At 44.3% G+C, this 18,475-nt stretch overlaps 1 protein-coding gene across 1 annotated transcript in view; it reads left to right on the top strand.

Annotated features, from left to right (window-relative positions):
* tcaim (T cell activation inhibitor, mitochondrial) overlaps positions 1–18,475 on the top strand; it is a 54,757-nt gene that overhangs the window by 12,483 nt on the left and 23,799 nt on the right. The window contains 2 exon segments of the mRNA XM_068032580.1: positions 724–973; positions 8,301–8,423. Of these exon segments, the coding sequence (XP_067888681.1) occupies positions 724–973; positions 8,301–8,423 (373 nt within the window).

Genomic DNA, 18,475 nt, shown 5'->3' with positions numbered 1-18,475 from the left:
CTTCAGTCCTCCAACCCAATGAGACTTCTGCGCTTTTCTAATTCTGGCCTTTTTTTTTGCATCCTGATTTTAATCGCTCCGCCATTGGCAACTGTGCCTTCAGCTGCCTGAGCCCTAAGCTCTGGTGTGCTCTCCCTAAACCTCTCCGCCTTTCCACCTCTCTCTCCTCCTTTAAGATACTCCTTAAACCTTACTACTTTGACTAAGTCCTTGCCCTGATATTTCCTTATGTGGCTTGATATCAAATATATAAATGCAAATTGTTGTTGTTGCTCTTGTTCTACTGTACTTGGGTGTATTACCTTGAAATCTACCAAATTTTAGAAGTTTCAAGGTGTGTGAATGGGTGATAGTAGCAGCACAGCTCCATCTGCCTAACACTGCAAGTCATTTTTGATCATCTTTTCCCTCTGTGTACATCAATTGTTGTGATCTGGAATGCGCTGCCTGAAAGGGCAGTGGAAGCAGATTCAATAATAACTTTCAAAAGGGAATTGGATAAATATTTGAAGGGGAAAATTTGCGGGGCTAAGGGGGAAAGAGCAGGGGAATGGGACTAATTCCAAAGAGCCGGCACAGGCACGATGGGCCGAATGACTGACTGCCTTCTGTGCCTATCATTCCACATTGTATTGTAGTAAATTCGCTTCATGTCTGTAATAACAAATGTTTCCCTCTTAATACACCAGGCTGAAATCATTATGACAAAACTATTTGTTTCAGGATTTCGAGCTGTCACTTTCACCCTACAGAGCAAGGACCTCCTCAGTACAGTTGTTAAGATCTTGACATCTTGCAGTTTATCCACTGATCATGTGACAGACTCACAGTTTGATAGAGACCTGCATCATCGAAATGGGAGTGTTCCACTCAGTAGACCTATCCGATGGGATAAGACGTACTATGCCTTCACTGGCTACAGGGACCCAGAGGAACGGCCGGACTGCACTCTCCGCATGGAACCTGTACTCGGGTACAAGAAACTGTTCCTTCCTACTTGCCTCAATTAGGTCAAGTGTATTGCTGTGATTATTGCACTGGTGGATTCTGTATAATTACATTGTTAACTTTTAACTTACCATCCAAGTTTCAGTTGTAGCTCAGTGGGTATTACTGCCTGAGTCGGAAAGCCCTGAGTTCAAATCCCTACTCTAGAGTGACTTGTGCACAAAATCCAGCCCGACACTCCCAGTGCCAGTATTGAAGGAGTGCGGCACCCTTAAAATCATAGAAATTTATGGCACAGAAGAAGACCATTCAGCCCATCACATCTGTGCTGGCTGTCAAAGAGCTATCCAACCTTATCCCACTTTCCAGCTCTTGGTCCATAGCCTTGTGGGTACAGCACTTCAAGTGCATATTCAAAGATTTTTTAAAATGCAAATGAGGGTTTCTGCCTCTACCATCCTTTCAGGCAGTGAGTTCCAGATCCCCATCACCCTCTGGGTGAAACGATTTCTGCTCAACTTTCCTCTAATCCTTCGGACAATTACTTTAAATCTATCCCCCTTGGTTATTGGCGTCTGATAAGGGAAATAGGTCCTTTCTATCCACTCTACCCAGGTCCCTCAGTTTTATACACCTCAATTAAATCTCCCCTCAGTCTCCCCATTCCAAAGAAAACAACCCTCGCCCATCATAGCTAAAATGTTCAAGTCCTGCCAACGTCCTTGTAAGTCTCATTTGTACCCTCTAGTTATAGAGTTCTACAGCACAGAAACAAGCCCTTTGGCCCATCGTGTCCGTGCCAGCCATCAAGCACCTATCTATTCGATTCCCATTTTCCAACACTTGGCCTGTAGCCTTTTATGTTATGGTGTTTCAATTGCTCATCTAAATACTTCTTAAATATTGTGAGGGTTCCTGCATCTACCACCTCTTCAGGCAGTGCGTTCCAGATTCCAACCACCCACTGGGTGAAAAGATTTTCCTCAAATCTCCTCTAAACCTCCTGCCCCTTACCTTAAATCTATACCCCTCGTTATTGACACCTCCGCTAAGAGAAAAGTTTTCTTCCTATCTATCCTATCTATGCCCCTCATAATTTTGTATACCTCAATCAGGACCCCCCTCAGCCTTTTCTGCTCTAAGGAAAACAGCTCCAGCCTATCCAGTCTCTCTTCATAGCTGAAATGCTCCAGCCCAGGCAACATCCTGGTGAATCTACTGTGCACCCTCTCCAGTGCAATCACATCCTTCCTATAGTATGGCGACCAGAACTGTACACAGTACTCCAGCTGCGGCCTAACCAGCATTTTATACAGCTCCATCATAACCTCCCTGCTCTTATATTCTGTGCCTTGGCTAATAAAGGCAAGTATCCCATATGCCTTCCTAACCACCTTATCTAACTGTGCTGCTGCCTTCAGTGATCTATGGACAAGTACACCAAGGTCCCTCTGACCCTCAGTACTTCCTAGGGTCCTACCATCCATTGTATATTCCCTTGCCTTGTTAGTCCTCCCAAAATGTATCACCTCACACTTCTCAGGATTAAATTCCATTTGCCACTGCTCTGCCCATCTTGTCAGCCCATCTATATCGTCCTGTAATCTAAGGCTTTCCTCCTCATTATTTACAACACCACCAATTTTCATGTCATCTGCGAAATTACTGATCATGCCCCTTATATTCACATCTAAATCATTAATGTACACGACAAACGGCAAGGAGCACAGCACCGATCCCCGTGGTACACAACTGGTCACACGCTTTCAATCGCAAAAATAACTGTCGACCATCACCTTCTGCCTCCTGCCACTAAGCCAATTTTGGATCCAATTTGCCAAATTGCCCTGGATCCCATGGGCTCTTGCCTTCTTGACCAATCTCTCATGCGGGACCTTATCAAAAGCCTTACTGAAGTCCATGTAGACTACATCAACTGCTCTACCCTCATCTACGCACCTAGTCACCTCCTCGAAAAATTCAATCAAATTTGTTAGCCATGATCTCCCCCTGACAAAGCCATGCTGACTATCCCTGATTAATTCCTGCCTCTCCAAGTGGAGGTTAATCCTTTCCCTCAGAATTTTTTCCACTAGTTTCCCTACCACTGACGTTAGACTCACTGGCCTATAATTACCTGGTTTATCCCTACTACCCTTCTTGAATAATGGTACCACATTCGCTGTCCTCCAGTCCTCTAGCACCTCTCCAGTGGCCTGAAAGGATTTTAAAATTTGTGTCAGAGCCCCTGCTATCTCCTCCCTTGCCTCACATACCCTGGGATACATCTCATCTGGGCCTAGGGATTTATCCACTTTTAAGCCCGCTAAAACTGCTAATACCTCCTCCCTTTCAATGCTAATTTGTTCAAGTATATCACAAATCTCCCTCCCTGATCTCTACACCTTCATTGTCCTTCTCCATTGTGAACACAGATGAAAAGTAATCATTTAAAACCTCACCTACATCCTCTGGCTCCACACACTCATTGCTACTTTGGTCCTTACTCTTTCCCTGGTTATCCTCGCCCTTAATATACTTATAAAATGCCTTGGGATTTTCCTTTATCTTGCCCACCAGTGTTTTTTCATGCCCCCTCTTCGCTCCCCTAATTACTTTTTTAAGTACCCCCCTACACTTTCTATACTACTCTAGGGCTCTGTTTTCAGCCCTCTGAATCTGCCAAAAGCCTCCTTTTTTTCCTTATTCAATCCTCTATATCCTTTGAGATCCAGGGTTCCCTGGACTTTTTGGTGCTACCCTTCACCTTTAGGGGAACATATTGGCCCTGAACTCTCACTGTTTCCTTTTTGAATGACTCCCACTAGAGCAATCACATCCTTCCAGTAATGCAGTGACCAGTACTGTACGTAATACTCCAGCTGTGACCAAGTGATTTATAACATTCTAGCATAACCTCCCTGCTCTTATATTCTGTGCCTCAGCTAATAAAGCAAAGTAATTCCATTTGCCACATTTCTGCTCACTTAACTAATCCATTGATACTTTCCTTCAGTTTACACCTTTCTTCCTCTCTATCAACCGCGTGGTTAGTTTTAGTGTCATCTGCAGACTTCTTAATCACGCCCCCTACATTTAAGACCAAGTCGTTGATATATAAGTGGATTAAGTTTCAGAGAAACAGTTAGGGGACAGTGATCATAGTTTCATAAGGTTTAGGTTAGCTGTGGAAAAGGACAAGGAACAATCCAGAGTAAAAATAATTGGGGGAGGGACAACTTCAATGGGGTGAGAACAGGTACATTGGAATCAAAGATTGGCAGGCAAAATGGCAATGGAACACAGGGCTGCTTTAAAGAGGAGATAGTTCAGGTGCAATCAACGTACAGTTCCACAAGGGGAACAGGTAGGGCAAGCAAATCCAGAGCTCCCTGGATAATAGTGCTAGAAAGTAAGATGAAGCAGAAAAGGGTGCATATGACATGTCAAATGGATAATACAGTTGAGAACCAGGCTGAATATAGAAAGTTCAGAGAAGAAGTGAAAATGAAAAGAAGGAAGCAAAGAGAAGTATGAGAAGATTTAAGGGCGGCACAGTGGCGCAGTGGTTAGCACCGCAGCCTCACAGCTCCAGGGACCCGGGTTCGATTCTGGGTACTGCCTGTGTGGAGTTTGCAAGTTCTCCCTGTGTCTGCGTGGGTTTTCTCCGGGTACTCCGGTTTCCTCCCACAAGCCAAAAGACTTGCAGGTTGGTAGGTAAATTGGCCATTATAAATTGTCACTAGTATAGGTAGGTGGTAGGGAAATATAGGGACAGGTGGGGATGTTTGGTAGGAATATGGGATTAATGTAGGATTAGTATAAATGGGTGGTTGATGGTCAGCACAGACTCGGTGGGCCGAAGGGCCTGTTTCAGTGCTGTATCTCTAATCTAAGAGACTGGCAGCTAACATAAAAGAGAACCCAAAGTCTTCTATAGGCATATAAATAGTAAAAGGGTGATAAAAGGAGGAGTAGGGCCAATTCGGGACTGAGAGGGGAATTTACAGATGGAGGCAGAGGGCATGTCTGAGGTACTAAATGAGTACTTTGCATCTGTCTTTACCAAGGAAGATGCTGCTGCTGAAGTCATAGTGAAAGAGGAGGTAGTTGGGACACTGGATGGGCTAAAAATTAATAAAGGGGAGGTATTAGAAAGGTTGGCTGTACTTAAAGTTGAAAAGTCACCAGGACCAGTTGAGATGCATTGAAAGATATTGAGAGAAATAAGGGTGGAAATTGTGGAGGTACTGGTCAAAATCTTCCACCCTTCTTTAGATATAGAGGTGGTGTTCAAAAAAGGATACAAGGATAAGTGCAACACTACACACCAGTCAGTTTAACCTTGGTGAGGGAAAGCCTTTAGAAATGATAATTTGGCACAAAATTAACAGTCACTTGGACAAATGTAGATTAGTTAAGGAAAGCCAGTATGGATTTCTTAAGAGCAAATTTTGTTTAACAAACTTGTTTGAGTTTTTTTTTGATGAGGTTAATAAGGGTAATACATTTGATGTGGTTTACATGGACTTCCAAAAGGCATTTGATAAAGTGCCACATAACAAGCTTTTTAGCAAAGTTAGAGCCCATGGAATAAAAAGGGACAGTAGCAGCATGGATAAGAAGTAACGGGACATTGAGAGTAGTGGTGGACAATTGTTTTTCAGACTGAAGGAAGGTGTAAAGTGGGGCTCCCCACGGGTCAGTGTTAGGACCACTGGTTTGACCTCAACTGGAGTATTGTATAAAACGCTGGTTTGACCTCAACTGGAGTATTGTATAAAACGCTAGTTTGACCTCAACTGGAGTATTGTATAAAACGCTAGTTTGACCTCAACTGGAGTATTGTATAAAACGCTAGTTTGACCTCAACTGGAGTATTGTATAAAACGCTAGTTTGACCTCAACTGGAGTATTGTATAAAACGCTAGTTTGACCTCAACTGGAGTATTGTATAAAACGCTAGTTTGACCTCAACTGGAGTATTGTATAAAACGCTAGTTTGACCTCAACTGGAGTATTGTATAAAACGCTGGTTTGACCTCAACTGGAGTATTGTATAAAACGCTAGTTTGACCTCAACTGGAGTATTGTATAAAACGCTAGTTTGACCTCAACTGGAGTATTGTATAAAACGCTAGTTTGACCTCAACTGGAGTATTGTATAAAACGCTAGTTTGACCTCAACTGGAGTATTGTATAAAACGCTGGTTTGACCTCAACTGGAGTATTGTATAAAACGCTAGTTTGACCTCAACTGGAGTATTGTATAAAACGCTAGTTTGACCTCAACTGGAGTATTGTATAAAACGCTGGTTTGACCTCAACTGGAGTATTGTATAAGACGCTGGTTTGACCTCAACTGGAGTATTGTATAAAACGCTGGTTTGACCTCAACTGGAGTATTGTATAAGACGCTGGTTTGAGCTCAACTGGAGTATTGTATAAAACGCTGGTTTGACCTCAACTGGAGTATTGTGTACAATTCTGAGCACCACACTTTCGGAAGGATGTAAAGGCATTTTAAAGGGTGCAGAAAAGATTCACAGGAATGGTTCCAGGGATGAAGAACTTCAGTTACATGGATAGATTGGAGAAGCTGGGCTGCTCTCCTTGGAGATGAGAAGGTTAAGGGGAGATTTGATGGATGTACTCAAAATCATGAGGTGGCTGGATAGAGTAGATAGGGAGAAACAGTTCCTATTGGTGGAAGGGTCGAGAACCAAAGGACACCAATTTAAGGTGACTGGCAAAAGAAACAATGGCACCATGAGGAAAAAGTTTTTTATGCAGCAAGTGATTAGGATCTGGAATGCTCTGCCTGAGAGTGTGATGGAGGTGGATTCAATTGAGGCCTTCAAAAGAGAACCGGGTAATTATCTAAAGAGAAACAATTTGCAGGGTTATGGGGAAAAGGCAGGACAGTATGACTAGCTGAGATGCTGTTCCAGAGAGTCAGCACAGACACAACGGGCCGAATGACCTCCTTCTGTGCTGTAACTGTTCTATGATTCCATGATTCTACACTACAAAAAGCAAGGGGCCCACTACTGAGCCCTGCGGATCCCCACTGGAAACTGGCCTCCAATCACAAAAAGCATTGTCAGAGGTGCCAACTTCCAGATGAGACGTTAAACCAAGGCCCCATCTGCTGCCTCAGGTGGACATAAAAGATCCCATGACACTATTTTGAAGAAGAGCAGGATAGTTCTCCCTGGTGACCTGGCCAATAATTTTTCCTCAATAACAGCACGAAAACAGATTATCTGATCATTGTCATATTGTTGTTTGTGAGAGATTGCTGTGTGCAAATTGGTTGCCAGGTTTCCAACATTACAACAGTACATCACACTTCAAAAGTGGCTGTAAAGCGTTTAGTGACATCCCAAAGTCGTGAAAGGCGACCAATTAACTACTCCGTTCTTGAAAACTAATGGATTAGGGTTAAAAAAGTGCTTTTTTTTAAATCATACAACACAGAAGGAGGCCGTTCAGCCCATCCTGTCTGTACTGACTCTTTGAAAGAGCTATCCAATTTGTCCTACTCCCCCTGCTCTTTCCCCATAACCCTGTAAATTTTTCATTTTTTAGTATTTATCCAATTCTCTTTTGAAAGTTACTGTTGAGTCTGTTTCCACCACCCGTTCAGACATGAAATTCTCACAACATTACTTAATACTTGTCCAATTTAGGCCATTCTGTCAACTTTGTTAAGCAGAAAAGCAAATTGGACAAACTTTTGTGCATTTATATATTTTGTAAATAAAGGCAGTGACAAGTGATCATTGTACTGAATATATTTGCTCATGGCAATACTGTGAAATATGTGATTTGTACAAGGTTGGTGGTGCTGGTTAGTTAGTCCCCTCTCATAGGAACATAGGAAGATAGGAACAGGAGTAGGCCATTCAGCCCCTCAAGTCTGTCCCGCCATTCAATGAGATCATGGCTGATCGGCCTAACTCCATACACCTGCCTTTGGCCCATATCCCTTAATATCTTTCCTAACAAAAATCTATCTCAGATTTAAAATTAACAACTGTTCTAGCTTCACCTGCTGTTTGTGGGAGAGAGTTCCAAACCTCTACCACCCTTTGCGTGAAGAAGTGTTTCCTAACATCTCTCCTGAACAGTCTGGTCCTAATTTTTAGACTATGCCCCCTAGTTTTAGAATCTCAAACCAGTGGAAATAGTTTATCTTTAGCTAGCCTGTCTTTTCCTGTTAATATCTATGTTGCAGGAGCAATGAACAGTCCTAAATTTTGCTGGGTTAGAGTTTTATTTCAGGAACAGTTTTGAGGAGACCAGAGACATTATTGGAAGAGTAATGCTGACAAATATTCATTTTGCAGGTTGTGGTTGCATAAAAACAGAGCTGCTGCCTCAGAGAAGTTGACTGTCAGTATTCCACTGCGGGATGAGCTTGCTCGCTTAAAAACGGAACTGTGTCAGCGACTGAAGATAACTGATATCAGGTACTGGTGCTGAAAGGAGCCTAGATATACAAGAAAAACAATGTGTATGATTTGTTGAGATTTAAATGAGTCTCTATATAACATTAAGTAAGGTATTGATTTCCATTTTGGCTCAGAGAATTGAGCTTTAAAAGTGATTCCATCTACTCCATGACTGACTTCCGGGCATCTCTTAAAACAGGTTCTGATTGATGATACTTGCAAGACTTGAGGCTGAACCAGATTGTTTGCAATCTTGGCGTCCTATTTGACCTTGAGCTGAGCTTCTGGCCCCACGAGGTCTCAATCACTTAGACCATCTACTTCCACCTCTTTCTGTTTCTGCCCCTGGCTCAGCTCATCTGCTAAAAACCCTCATCCATGCTTTTGTTATATCCAAACTCGACTATTCCAATACTCTTCTGGTCAGCCTCCCATCTTCCACCTTTCGTAAACTTGGGCTCCTCCAAAATTGCTGCTCAGATCCTAACTCACAGGTTCTTTTCACCCATCATCCCTGTGTTCACTGGTCTGCATTGGCTCCCAATCTGGCAATGCCTTGATTTTAACATTCTCATCCTTGTTTTCAAATAACTTCATGGTCTCACCACCTCTCTATCTCTATAATCTCCTCCAGCCCCACAGCCCTCCGAGATCTCTGCACTCTAATTCTGGCCTCTTCAGTATCCCCATGTTTAATCGCTCTACCATTGGCGGCCGTGCCTTTAGCTGTCTGGGCCCTAAGCTCTAGAATTCCCTCCTTAAACCTCTCTGCCTGTCTACCTCTCTCTCCTCCTTTAAGACCTTCCTTAAAACTTACCTTTGACCAAGCTTTTGGTAACGTGCTCTAATATCTCCTTATGTGGCTCGGTTTCAAATTTTGTCTGTTAACACTCCTGTGAAGCATCTTGGGAAATACTCTATTAAAGGCGCTATCTAATTGCAAGTTGTTGTAGCCACACGCAGTAAATCCCACACATTTACTAAGCTGCGGGCTGACAAGTCCCCGGGTCCTGATGGACTTCATCCTAGGGTGTTAAAAGAAGTGGCTAGTAAAATAGTTGATGCGTTAGTTTTAATTTTCCAAAATTCCCTAGATTCGGGGAAGGTTCCATTAGATTGGAAAATAGCGAATGTAACTCCTTTGTTCAAAAAGGGAGGGAGACAGAAAGCAGGAAACTACAGGCCAGTTAGCTTAACATCTGTCTTAGGGAAAATGTTAGAAGTAATTATTAAAGATGTTATAGCAGGACATTTAAGAAAATTCAAGGTAATCAGGCAGAGTCAACATGATTTTGTGAAAGGGAAATCATGTTCAACCAATTTATTGGAGTTCTTTTGAGGGAGTTACATGTGCTGTGGACGAAGGGGAACCAGTGAATGTATTGTACTTAGATTTCCAGAAGGCATTTGATAAGATGCCACATCAAAGGTTGTTGCAGAAAATCAAAGCTCATGGTGTAGGGGGATAACATGTTGGCATGGATAGAAGGTTGGTTAGCTAACGGGACAGAATAGGCATAAATGGGTCATTTTCTGGTTGGCAAGATGTAACGAGCGGTGTGCCACAGGGATCTGTGCTGGGGCTTCAACCTTTTACCATTATATAAATGACTTAGATGAAGGGACCGAAGGTATGGTTGCTAAATTTGCTGATGACACATCGATAGATAGGAAAGTAACTTGTGAAAAGGAGGCTACAAAGGGATATAGATAGGTTAGTGAGTGGGCAAAGACCTGGCAAATGGAGTATAATGTGGGAAAGTGTGAAATTGTCCACTTTTGACAGGAAGAATAACAAAGAAGCATATTATCTAAATGGTGAGAGATTGCAGAGCTCTGAGATGCAGAGGGATCTGGGTGTCCTAGTGCATGAATCGCAAAAGGTTAGTGTGCAGGTACAGCGTGTGACTAGGAAAGCTAATAGAATGTTATCATTAACGCAAGGGGAATTGAATGCAAAAGTAGGGAGGTTATGCTTCAGCTATACAGGGCATTGGTGACCACATCTGGCGTACTGTGTACAGTACTGGTCTTATTAAGCAAGGATGTAAGGTACATGCTGGTACCAATGACATAGGTAGAAAGAGGGATGAGGTCTTGCATCAAGAATTCAGGGAGTTGGGCAGTAGACTAAAAAGCAGGACCTCTCGGGTTGTAATCTCTGGATTACTCCCCGTGCTAGTGAGTATAGAAATAGGAGAATAGCACAGATGAATGCGTGGCTGAAGAGTTGGTGCAGGAGGGAGGGTTTTAGATTCCTGGACCACTGGGACCATTTCTGGGGAAGGTGGAACCTGTACAAGCGGGACGGTCTACATCTGAACCAGAGGGGGACTAACGTCCTGGCTGGGGGGTTTGCTAGTGCTGTTGGGAGGAGTTTAAACTAATTTGTCAGGGGGAGGGGATGCAGACTCCCAGCAGAATAGGGACACAGCTAAACACAGGAAAGCAAACAAGTCAGAGGGAATACAGTGGAAGTAAATTTCAAGGGAGTAAGAGCAGGCTGGAAGGCCTCTACTTCAATGCCAGGTGTATTGCAGGTAAAACGGATGAGTTAAGGGCAATGATTAGCACATGGAATTGTGATATAGGAGCCATCACGGAGACATGGTTGAGGGAGGGGCAGGATTGGCAGCTCAATATCCCGGGATGTAGAATCTTCAGGTGAGACAGAGGAGGGGGTAAAAGAGGAGGGGGCGTTGCAATATTAGTTAAGGAGTCAGTTACTGCAGTAAGGAGCGATGATATCTTGGAGGGGGCATCAATGAAGCTTTATGGGTAGAGTTTAGGAATAAAAAAGGGACAGCCACATTGAACAAAGAACAGTACAGCATAGGAACAGGCCATTTGGCCCTCCAAGCCTGCGCCGACCTTGATGCCTGCCTAAACTAAAATCTTCTGCACTTCCGGGGACCGTATCCCTCTATTCCCATCCTATTCATGTATTTGTCAAGATGCCTCTTAAACGTCGCTATCGTATCCCCTCTAAACTTTGCCCCTCTCACCTTAAACCTATGTCCCCTAGTAACTGACTCTTCCACCCTGGGAAAAAGCTTCTGACTATCCACTCTGTCCATGCCGCTCATAACTTTGTAAACCTCTATTATGTCGCCCCTCCACCTCCGTCGTTCCAGTGAAAACAATCCGAGTTTATCCAACCTCTCCTCATAGCTAATGCCCTCCAGACCAGGCAACATCCTGGTAAACCTCTTCTGTACCCTCTGCAAAGCCTCCATGTCCTTCTGGTAGTGTGGCGACCAGAATTGCACGCAATATTCTAAGTGTGGCCTAACTAAAGTTCTGTACAGCTGCAGCATGACTTGCCAATTTTTATACTCTATGCCCCGACCGATGAAGGCAAGCATGCCGTATGCCTTCTTCACTACCTTATCCACCTGCGTTGCCACTTTCAGTGACCTGTGGACCTGTACGTCCAGATCTCTCTGCCTGTCAATACTCCTAAGGGTTCTGCCATTTACTGTATACTTCCCACCTGCATTAGACCTTCCAAAATGCATTACCTCACATTTGTCCGGATTAAACTCCATCTGCCATTTCTCCGCCCAAGTCTCCAACCGATCTATATCCTGCTGTATCCTCTGACAATCCTCAACACTATCCGCTAATCCACCAACCTTTGTGTCGTCCGCAAACTTACTAATCAGACCAGCTACATTTTCCTCCAAATCATTTATATATACTACATACAGCAAAGGTCCCAGCACTGATCCTGCGGAACACCACTAGTCACATCCCTCCATTCAGAAAAGCACCCTTCCACTGCTACCCTCTGTCTTCTATGACTGAGCCAGTTCTGTATCCATCTTGCCAGCTCACCTCTGATCCCGTGTGACTTCACCCTTTGTACCAGTCTGCCATGAGGGACCTTGTCAAAGGCTTTACTGAAGTCCATATAGATAACATCCACTGCCCTTCCTTCATCAATCATCTTTGTCACTTCCTCAAAAAACTTAATCAAATTAGTGAGACATGACCTCCCCTTCACAAAACCATGCTGCCTCTCGCTAATAAGTTTGTTTGTTTCCAAATGGGAATAAATCCTGTCCCGAAGAATCCTCTCGAATAATTTCCCTACCACTGACGTAAGGCTCACCGGCCTATAATTTCCTGGATTATCCTTGCTACCCTTCTTAAACAAAGGAACAACATTGGCTATTCTCCAGTCCTCTGGGACCTCACCTGTAGCCAATGAGGATGCAAAGATTTCTGTCAAGGCCCCAGCAATTTCTTCCCTTGCCTCCCTCAGTATTCTGGGGTAGATCCCATCAGGCCCTGGGGACTTATCTACCTTAATGTTTTGCAAGACACCCAACACCTCTTTTTTGATAATGAGATGACTGAGACTATCTACACTCCCTTCCCTAGGCTCATCATCCACCAAGTCCTTCTCTTTGGTAAATACTGATGCAAAGTACTCATTTAGTACCTCGCCCATTTCCTCTGGCTCCACACATAGATTCCCTTCTCTGTCCTTGAGTGGGCCAACCCTTTCCCTGGTTACCCTCTTGCTCTTTATATACGTATAAAAAGCATTGGGATTTTCCTTAATCCTGTTTGCCATTGACTTTTCATGACCCCTTTTAGCCCTCCTGACTCCTTGCTTAAGTTCCTTCCTACTGTCTTTATATTCCTCAAGGGATTCGTCCGTTCCTAGCCTTCCAGCCTTTACGAATGCTTCCTTTCTCTTTTTGACTAGGCTCACAATATCCCGCGATATCCAAGGTTCCCGAAACTTGCCAAATTTATCCTTCTTCCTCACAGGAACATGCTGGTCCTGGATTCTAATCAACTGACGTTTTAAAGATGTCAGATGTTGACTTACCCTCAAACAGCCGCCCCCAATCTAAATTCTTCAGTTCCTGCCTAATATTGTTATAATTTGCCTTCCCCCAATTTAGCACCTTCACCCGAGGACTACTCTTATCCTTATCCACAAGTACCTTAAAATTTATGGAATTATGGTCACTGTTCCCGAAATGCTCCCCCACTGAAACTTCGACCACCTGGCCGGGCTCATTCCCCAATACCAGGTCCAGTACAGCCCCATCCCTAGTTGGACTATCTACATATTGTTTCAAGAAGCCCTCCTGGATGCTCCTTACAAATTCTGCCCCATCCAAGCCCCTAGCACTAAGTGAGTCCCAGTCAATATTGGGGAAGTTAAAATCACCCACCACTACAACCCTGTTACCTTTACATCTTTCCAAAATCTGTCTACATATCTGCTCCTCTACCTCCCGCTGGCTGTTGGAAGGCCTGTAGTAAACCCCCAACATCGTGACTGCACCCTTCCTATTCCTGAGCTCCACCCATATTGCCTCGCTGCACGACCCCTCTGAGGTGTCCTCCCGCAGTACAGCTGTGATATTCTCCTTAACAAGTAATGCAACACCCCCACCCCTTTTACATCCCCCTCTATCCCGCCTGAAGCTTCTAAATCCTGGAATATTTAGCTGCCAATCCTGTCCTTCCCTCAACCAAGTCTCTGTAATAGCAACAACATCATAGTTCCAAGTACTAATCCAAGCTCTAAGTTCATCTGCCTTACCTGTTATACTTCTCGCATTGAAACAAATGCACTTCAGACCACCAGTCCCGCTGTGCTCCGCAACATCTCCCTGCCTGCTCTTCCTCTCAGTCTTACTGGCCTTATTTACTAGATCCCCCTCATTTATTTCACTTGCTGTCCTACTGCTCTGGTTCCCACCCCCGCTGCCACACTAGTTTAAACCCTCCCAAGTGACGCTAGCAAACCTTGCAGCCAGGATATTTGTGCCCCTCCAGTTTAGATGCAACCCGTCCTCCTTCTACAGGTCCCATCTGTCCCTGAAGAGATCCCAATGGTCCAGATATCTGAAACCCTTCCTTCTACACCAGCTGTTCAGCCACGTGTTTAGCTGCACTGTCCTCCGGTTTCTAGCCTCACTGGCACGTGGCACAGGGAGTAATCCCGAGATTACAACCCTAGAGGTCCTGTCTTTTAACTTTCTACCTAACTCCCTAAACTCCCCCTGTAGGACCTCGTCACTCTTCCTGCCTATGTCATTGGTACCGATGTGTACCACAACCTCTGGCTGTTCACCCTCCCCCTTCAGAATGCCCCCTGTCCGTTCAGAGACATCCTTGACCCTGGCACCATACCATCCTGGAGTCTTTTTCACGTCCACAGAAGCACCTATCTGTGTCCCTGACTATAGAGTCCCCTATAACTATTGCTCTTCTGCGCTTTGTCCCTCCCAGCTGAACAACAGTGCCAGCCATGGTGCCACTGCTCTGGCTGCTGCTGTTTTCCCCTGATAGGCCATTCCCCCCAACAGTATCCAAAACGGTATACTTGTTAGACAGGGGGATAGCCACAGGGGATTCCTGCACTGACTGCCTGCCCCTTCTAGCGGTCACGCATCTATCTGCCTGCACCTTGGGTGTAACCACTTCTCTAAAACTCCTGTCTATGACACTTTCTGCCACCTGCATGCTCCTAAGTGCATCCAGTTGCCACTCCAACCGATCCATGCGGTCTGTGAGGAGTTGCAACTGGGTACACTTCCTGCAGACGTAGTCGTCCGGAACGCTGGAAGCATCACGGACCTCCCACATCTCACAGGTGAAGCACTTCACCCCTCTAACTGACATTTCTAGCACTAATTAATAAATTAATTTAAAATAAATAAATACTCATTAAATCCTTACTAAATTGTTATAATTAACTATATGGTCCCTAGTGCTAGATTCCTACTATAAATATTAAATGCTAACTAAATACAGTAATCTCCTCCCTCTGGTTTAGTTACTCTACTTATTAGTTAGTTGCTGGGTGTTTATTATAGACCCCCAGATAGTCAGCGGGAAATTGAGGAGCAAATATGTGTGCAATTTGCAGACGTGTGTAAAAATAATACGGTAATTATATTAGGTGATTTCAACTTTCCCAACATTAATTGGGATAGTCATCGTGTTGAGGGTTTAGATGGAATAGAGTTCTTAAAATGTATACAGGAGAACTTTTTTAGCTCAATATGTAGAGGATCCAACAAGGAAGGGTGCAGTGCTGGACCTAATTCTGGGGAATGAAGCCGGACAGGTGGTTGATGTATTGGTGGGGGAGCATTTTGGTGATGGCGACCATAACATGGTACAATTTAAGCTTGTTATGGAGAAAGAAATAGACAAGTTGCAAAAAAAGGTTTTGGATTGGGGGAGAGCGAATTTTAGTAAAATAAGGCAGGATCTGGCCAAGGTAGACTAGAAAGAGTTACTTGTCGGGAAATCTACAGAAGAGCAGTGGGGAGCATTCAAAAAGGAAATGGGGAGGGTACAGGCCCAACATGTTCCTGCTAGGGTAATAGGTAGGAACAACAAGCCCAGAGAACCATGGATGACCAGAAACATTCTGGGTACGATGAGAAGGAAAAGAGAGGCTTTTAGCAAATACAAGAAGAGCAAATCAATAGAAGCATTAGTGGAGTACAGAAAGTGTAGGATGGAGCTTAAGAAAGCAATTAGGAGAGCAAAGAGGGGATATGAGAAAGCTCTGGCTGGTAAAAGTAGGGAAAATCACAAGATATTCTATAAGTATATCAATGGGAAGAGGGACCCATTAGGGACCAAGGGGGAAATTTGTGGGTGGAGCCAGAGGACATTGGTAGAGTGTTGAACGAATACTTCACATCTGTCTTCACCCAAGAGAAAGAGGGTGTAGATATGGAACTTAGAGAGAGAAACTGTGAGGTTCTTGAGCAAATTGTCATAGTGAGTGACAGGTATTGGAGGTTTTGGAAGGCTTAAAAGTGGACAAATCTCCAGGTCCAGATGATTTGTGTCCCAGAATGCTGTGGGAGGTGAGGGTGGAGATTGCAGGGGCTCTGACTCTAATTCTAGATTCCTCTCTGGCCACGGGGGAGGTGCCAGAGGACTGGAGAACAGCTAATGTGGTCCCACTATTTAAGAAAGGTTGTAGAGATAAGCCAGGGAACAACAGACCAGTGAGTCTCACGTCCGTGCTAGGGAAACTATTGGAGAAAATTCTGAAGGAGAGAATCTATCACCACTTGGAGAGGCAGAGTTTGATTAGGAATAGTCAGCATGACTTTGTCAGAGGGAGGTCATGCCTAACAAATTTGATTGAATTTTTTGAGCATGTGACCAGGTGTGTAGATGAGGGTAGTGCAGTTGATGTAGTTTACATGGATTTCAGCAAAGCCTTTGCCAAGGTCCCACATGGGAGACTTGTCAAGAAAGCAAATGCATATGGGATACAGGGTAACTTGATAAGGTGGATTTAAAATTGGCTTAGCTGTAGGAGATAGAGAGTGATGACAGACGGCTGTTTTAGTGACTGGAAGCCAATGTCCAGTGGGTCCCCTATTGTTTGTTATTTATATAAACGACATAGATGACTATGTGGGGGGTAAGATCCTTAAGTTCACGGATGACACAAAGATTGGCCGAGTGGTTAACAGTGAGGCGGAGTGTCTTAGGTTACAGGAAGATATAGACGGGATGGTCAAATGGGCAGAAAAGTGGCAGATGGAATTTAACGCTGAAAAGAGTGAGGTGATACGCTTTGGAAAGATTAATGTGACACTGAAGTATTCAATGAATGACCTGACACTGGGAAGTTCCGAGGAACAAAGGGACCTTGGCGTGTTTGTCCATAGATCTCTGAAGGCAGAAGGGCAGGTTAATAGAGTGGTGAAAAAGGCATATGGGACACTTGCCTTTATCAATCGAGGCATAGATTACAAAAGCAGGGAGGTCATGTTGGAGTTGTACAGACTTTGGTAAGGCCACAGCTGGAGTACTGTGTGCAATTCTGGTCGCCACATTATGGGAAGGATGTGATTGCATTGGAGAGGGTGCAGAGGCGATTCACCAGGATGTTGCCTGGGATGGAACATTTAAGCTATGAAGAGAGGTTGGATAGGCTTGGGTTGTTTTCACTGGAGCAGAGAAGACTGAGGGGTGACCTGATCGAGGTGTACAAAATTATGAGGGGCATGGACAGGGTGGATAGGGAGCAGCTGTTTACCTTAGTTGAAGGGTCAGTTACGAGGGGTCACAAGTTTAAGGTGAGGGGTGGAAGGTTTAAGGGGGATTTGAGGAAGAATTTTTTTACCCAGAGGGTGGTGACAGTCTGGAATGCCCTGCCTGGGAGGGTGGTAGAGGCAGGTTGCCTCACATCCTTTAAAAAGTACCTGGATGAGCACTTGGCACGTCATAACATTCAAGGCTATGGGCCAAGTGCTGGCAAATGGGATTAGGTGTTTCAATGCATCGGTGCAGACTCGATGGGCCGAAGGGCCTCTTCTGCACTGTATTATTCTGTGATTCCGTGATGTAAATGCATTGGAGGCAGTACAGAGAAGGTTTACTAGACTAATACCTGGAATGGGCGGGCTGTCTTATGAAGAAAGTTTGGACAGGCTAGGCTTGTATCCACTGGAATTTAGAAAGGTCAGAGGCGACGTTTGAAACATATAAGATCCTGAGGGGTCTTGACAGGGTGGATGTGGAAAGGATGTTTCCCCTTGTGGGAGAATCTAGAATTAGGGGTCGTTGTTTAAAAATAAGGGGTTGCCCATTTAAGACAGAGATGAAGAGAAATTTTTTCTCTGAGGGGCGTGAGTCTTTGGAATTCTCTTCCTCAAAAGGCGGTTGAAACAGAGTCTTTGAATATTTTTAAGGCAGAGGTAGATAGATTCTTGATAAGAAAGGGGGTGGAAGGTTATCGGGGGTAGGTGGAAATGTGGAGTAATCAGTTCAGCCATGAACTTATTGAATGGCGGAGCAGGCTTGAAGGGCCGAGTGGCCTACTCCTGCTCCTAATTCGTATGTTCGTATGTAAGCGTTGCTGTGTAGGTTGGACAAAATAAAATCTTTACCAGATTATTTCTTTCATTGCAGCAGTAAAATCAATGACAGAATCGTTACTGATCTGAGTTTGTAGATGTCCAACAAATAAATCCAGGGTACGGTCAGGGTAACTATCCACATGGCCACTTCAGAGAAACCTCCTCTCTACCACCCCGCCACCCCCCCACCCCCGCCAG

This window comes from Heterodontus francisci, chromosome 5, assembly GCF_036365525.1.
Source record: "Heterodontus francisci isolate sHetFra1 chromosome 5, sHetFra1.hap1, whole genome shotgun sequence".
Lineage (NCBI taxonomy): Eukaryota > Metazoa > Chordata > Chondrichthyes > Heterodontiformes > Heterodontidae > Heterodontus > Heterodontus francisci.
This window is presented reverse-complemented; position numbering and strand designations above follow the sequence as displayed.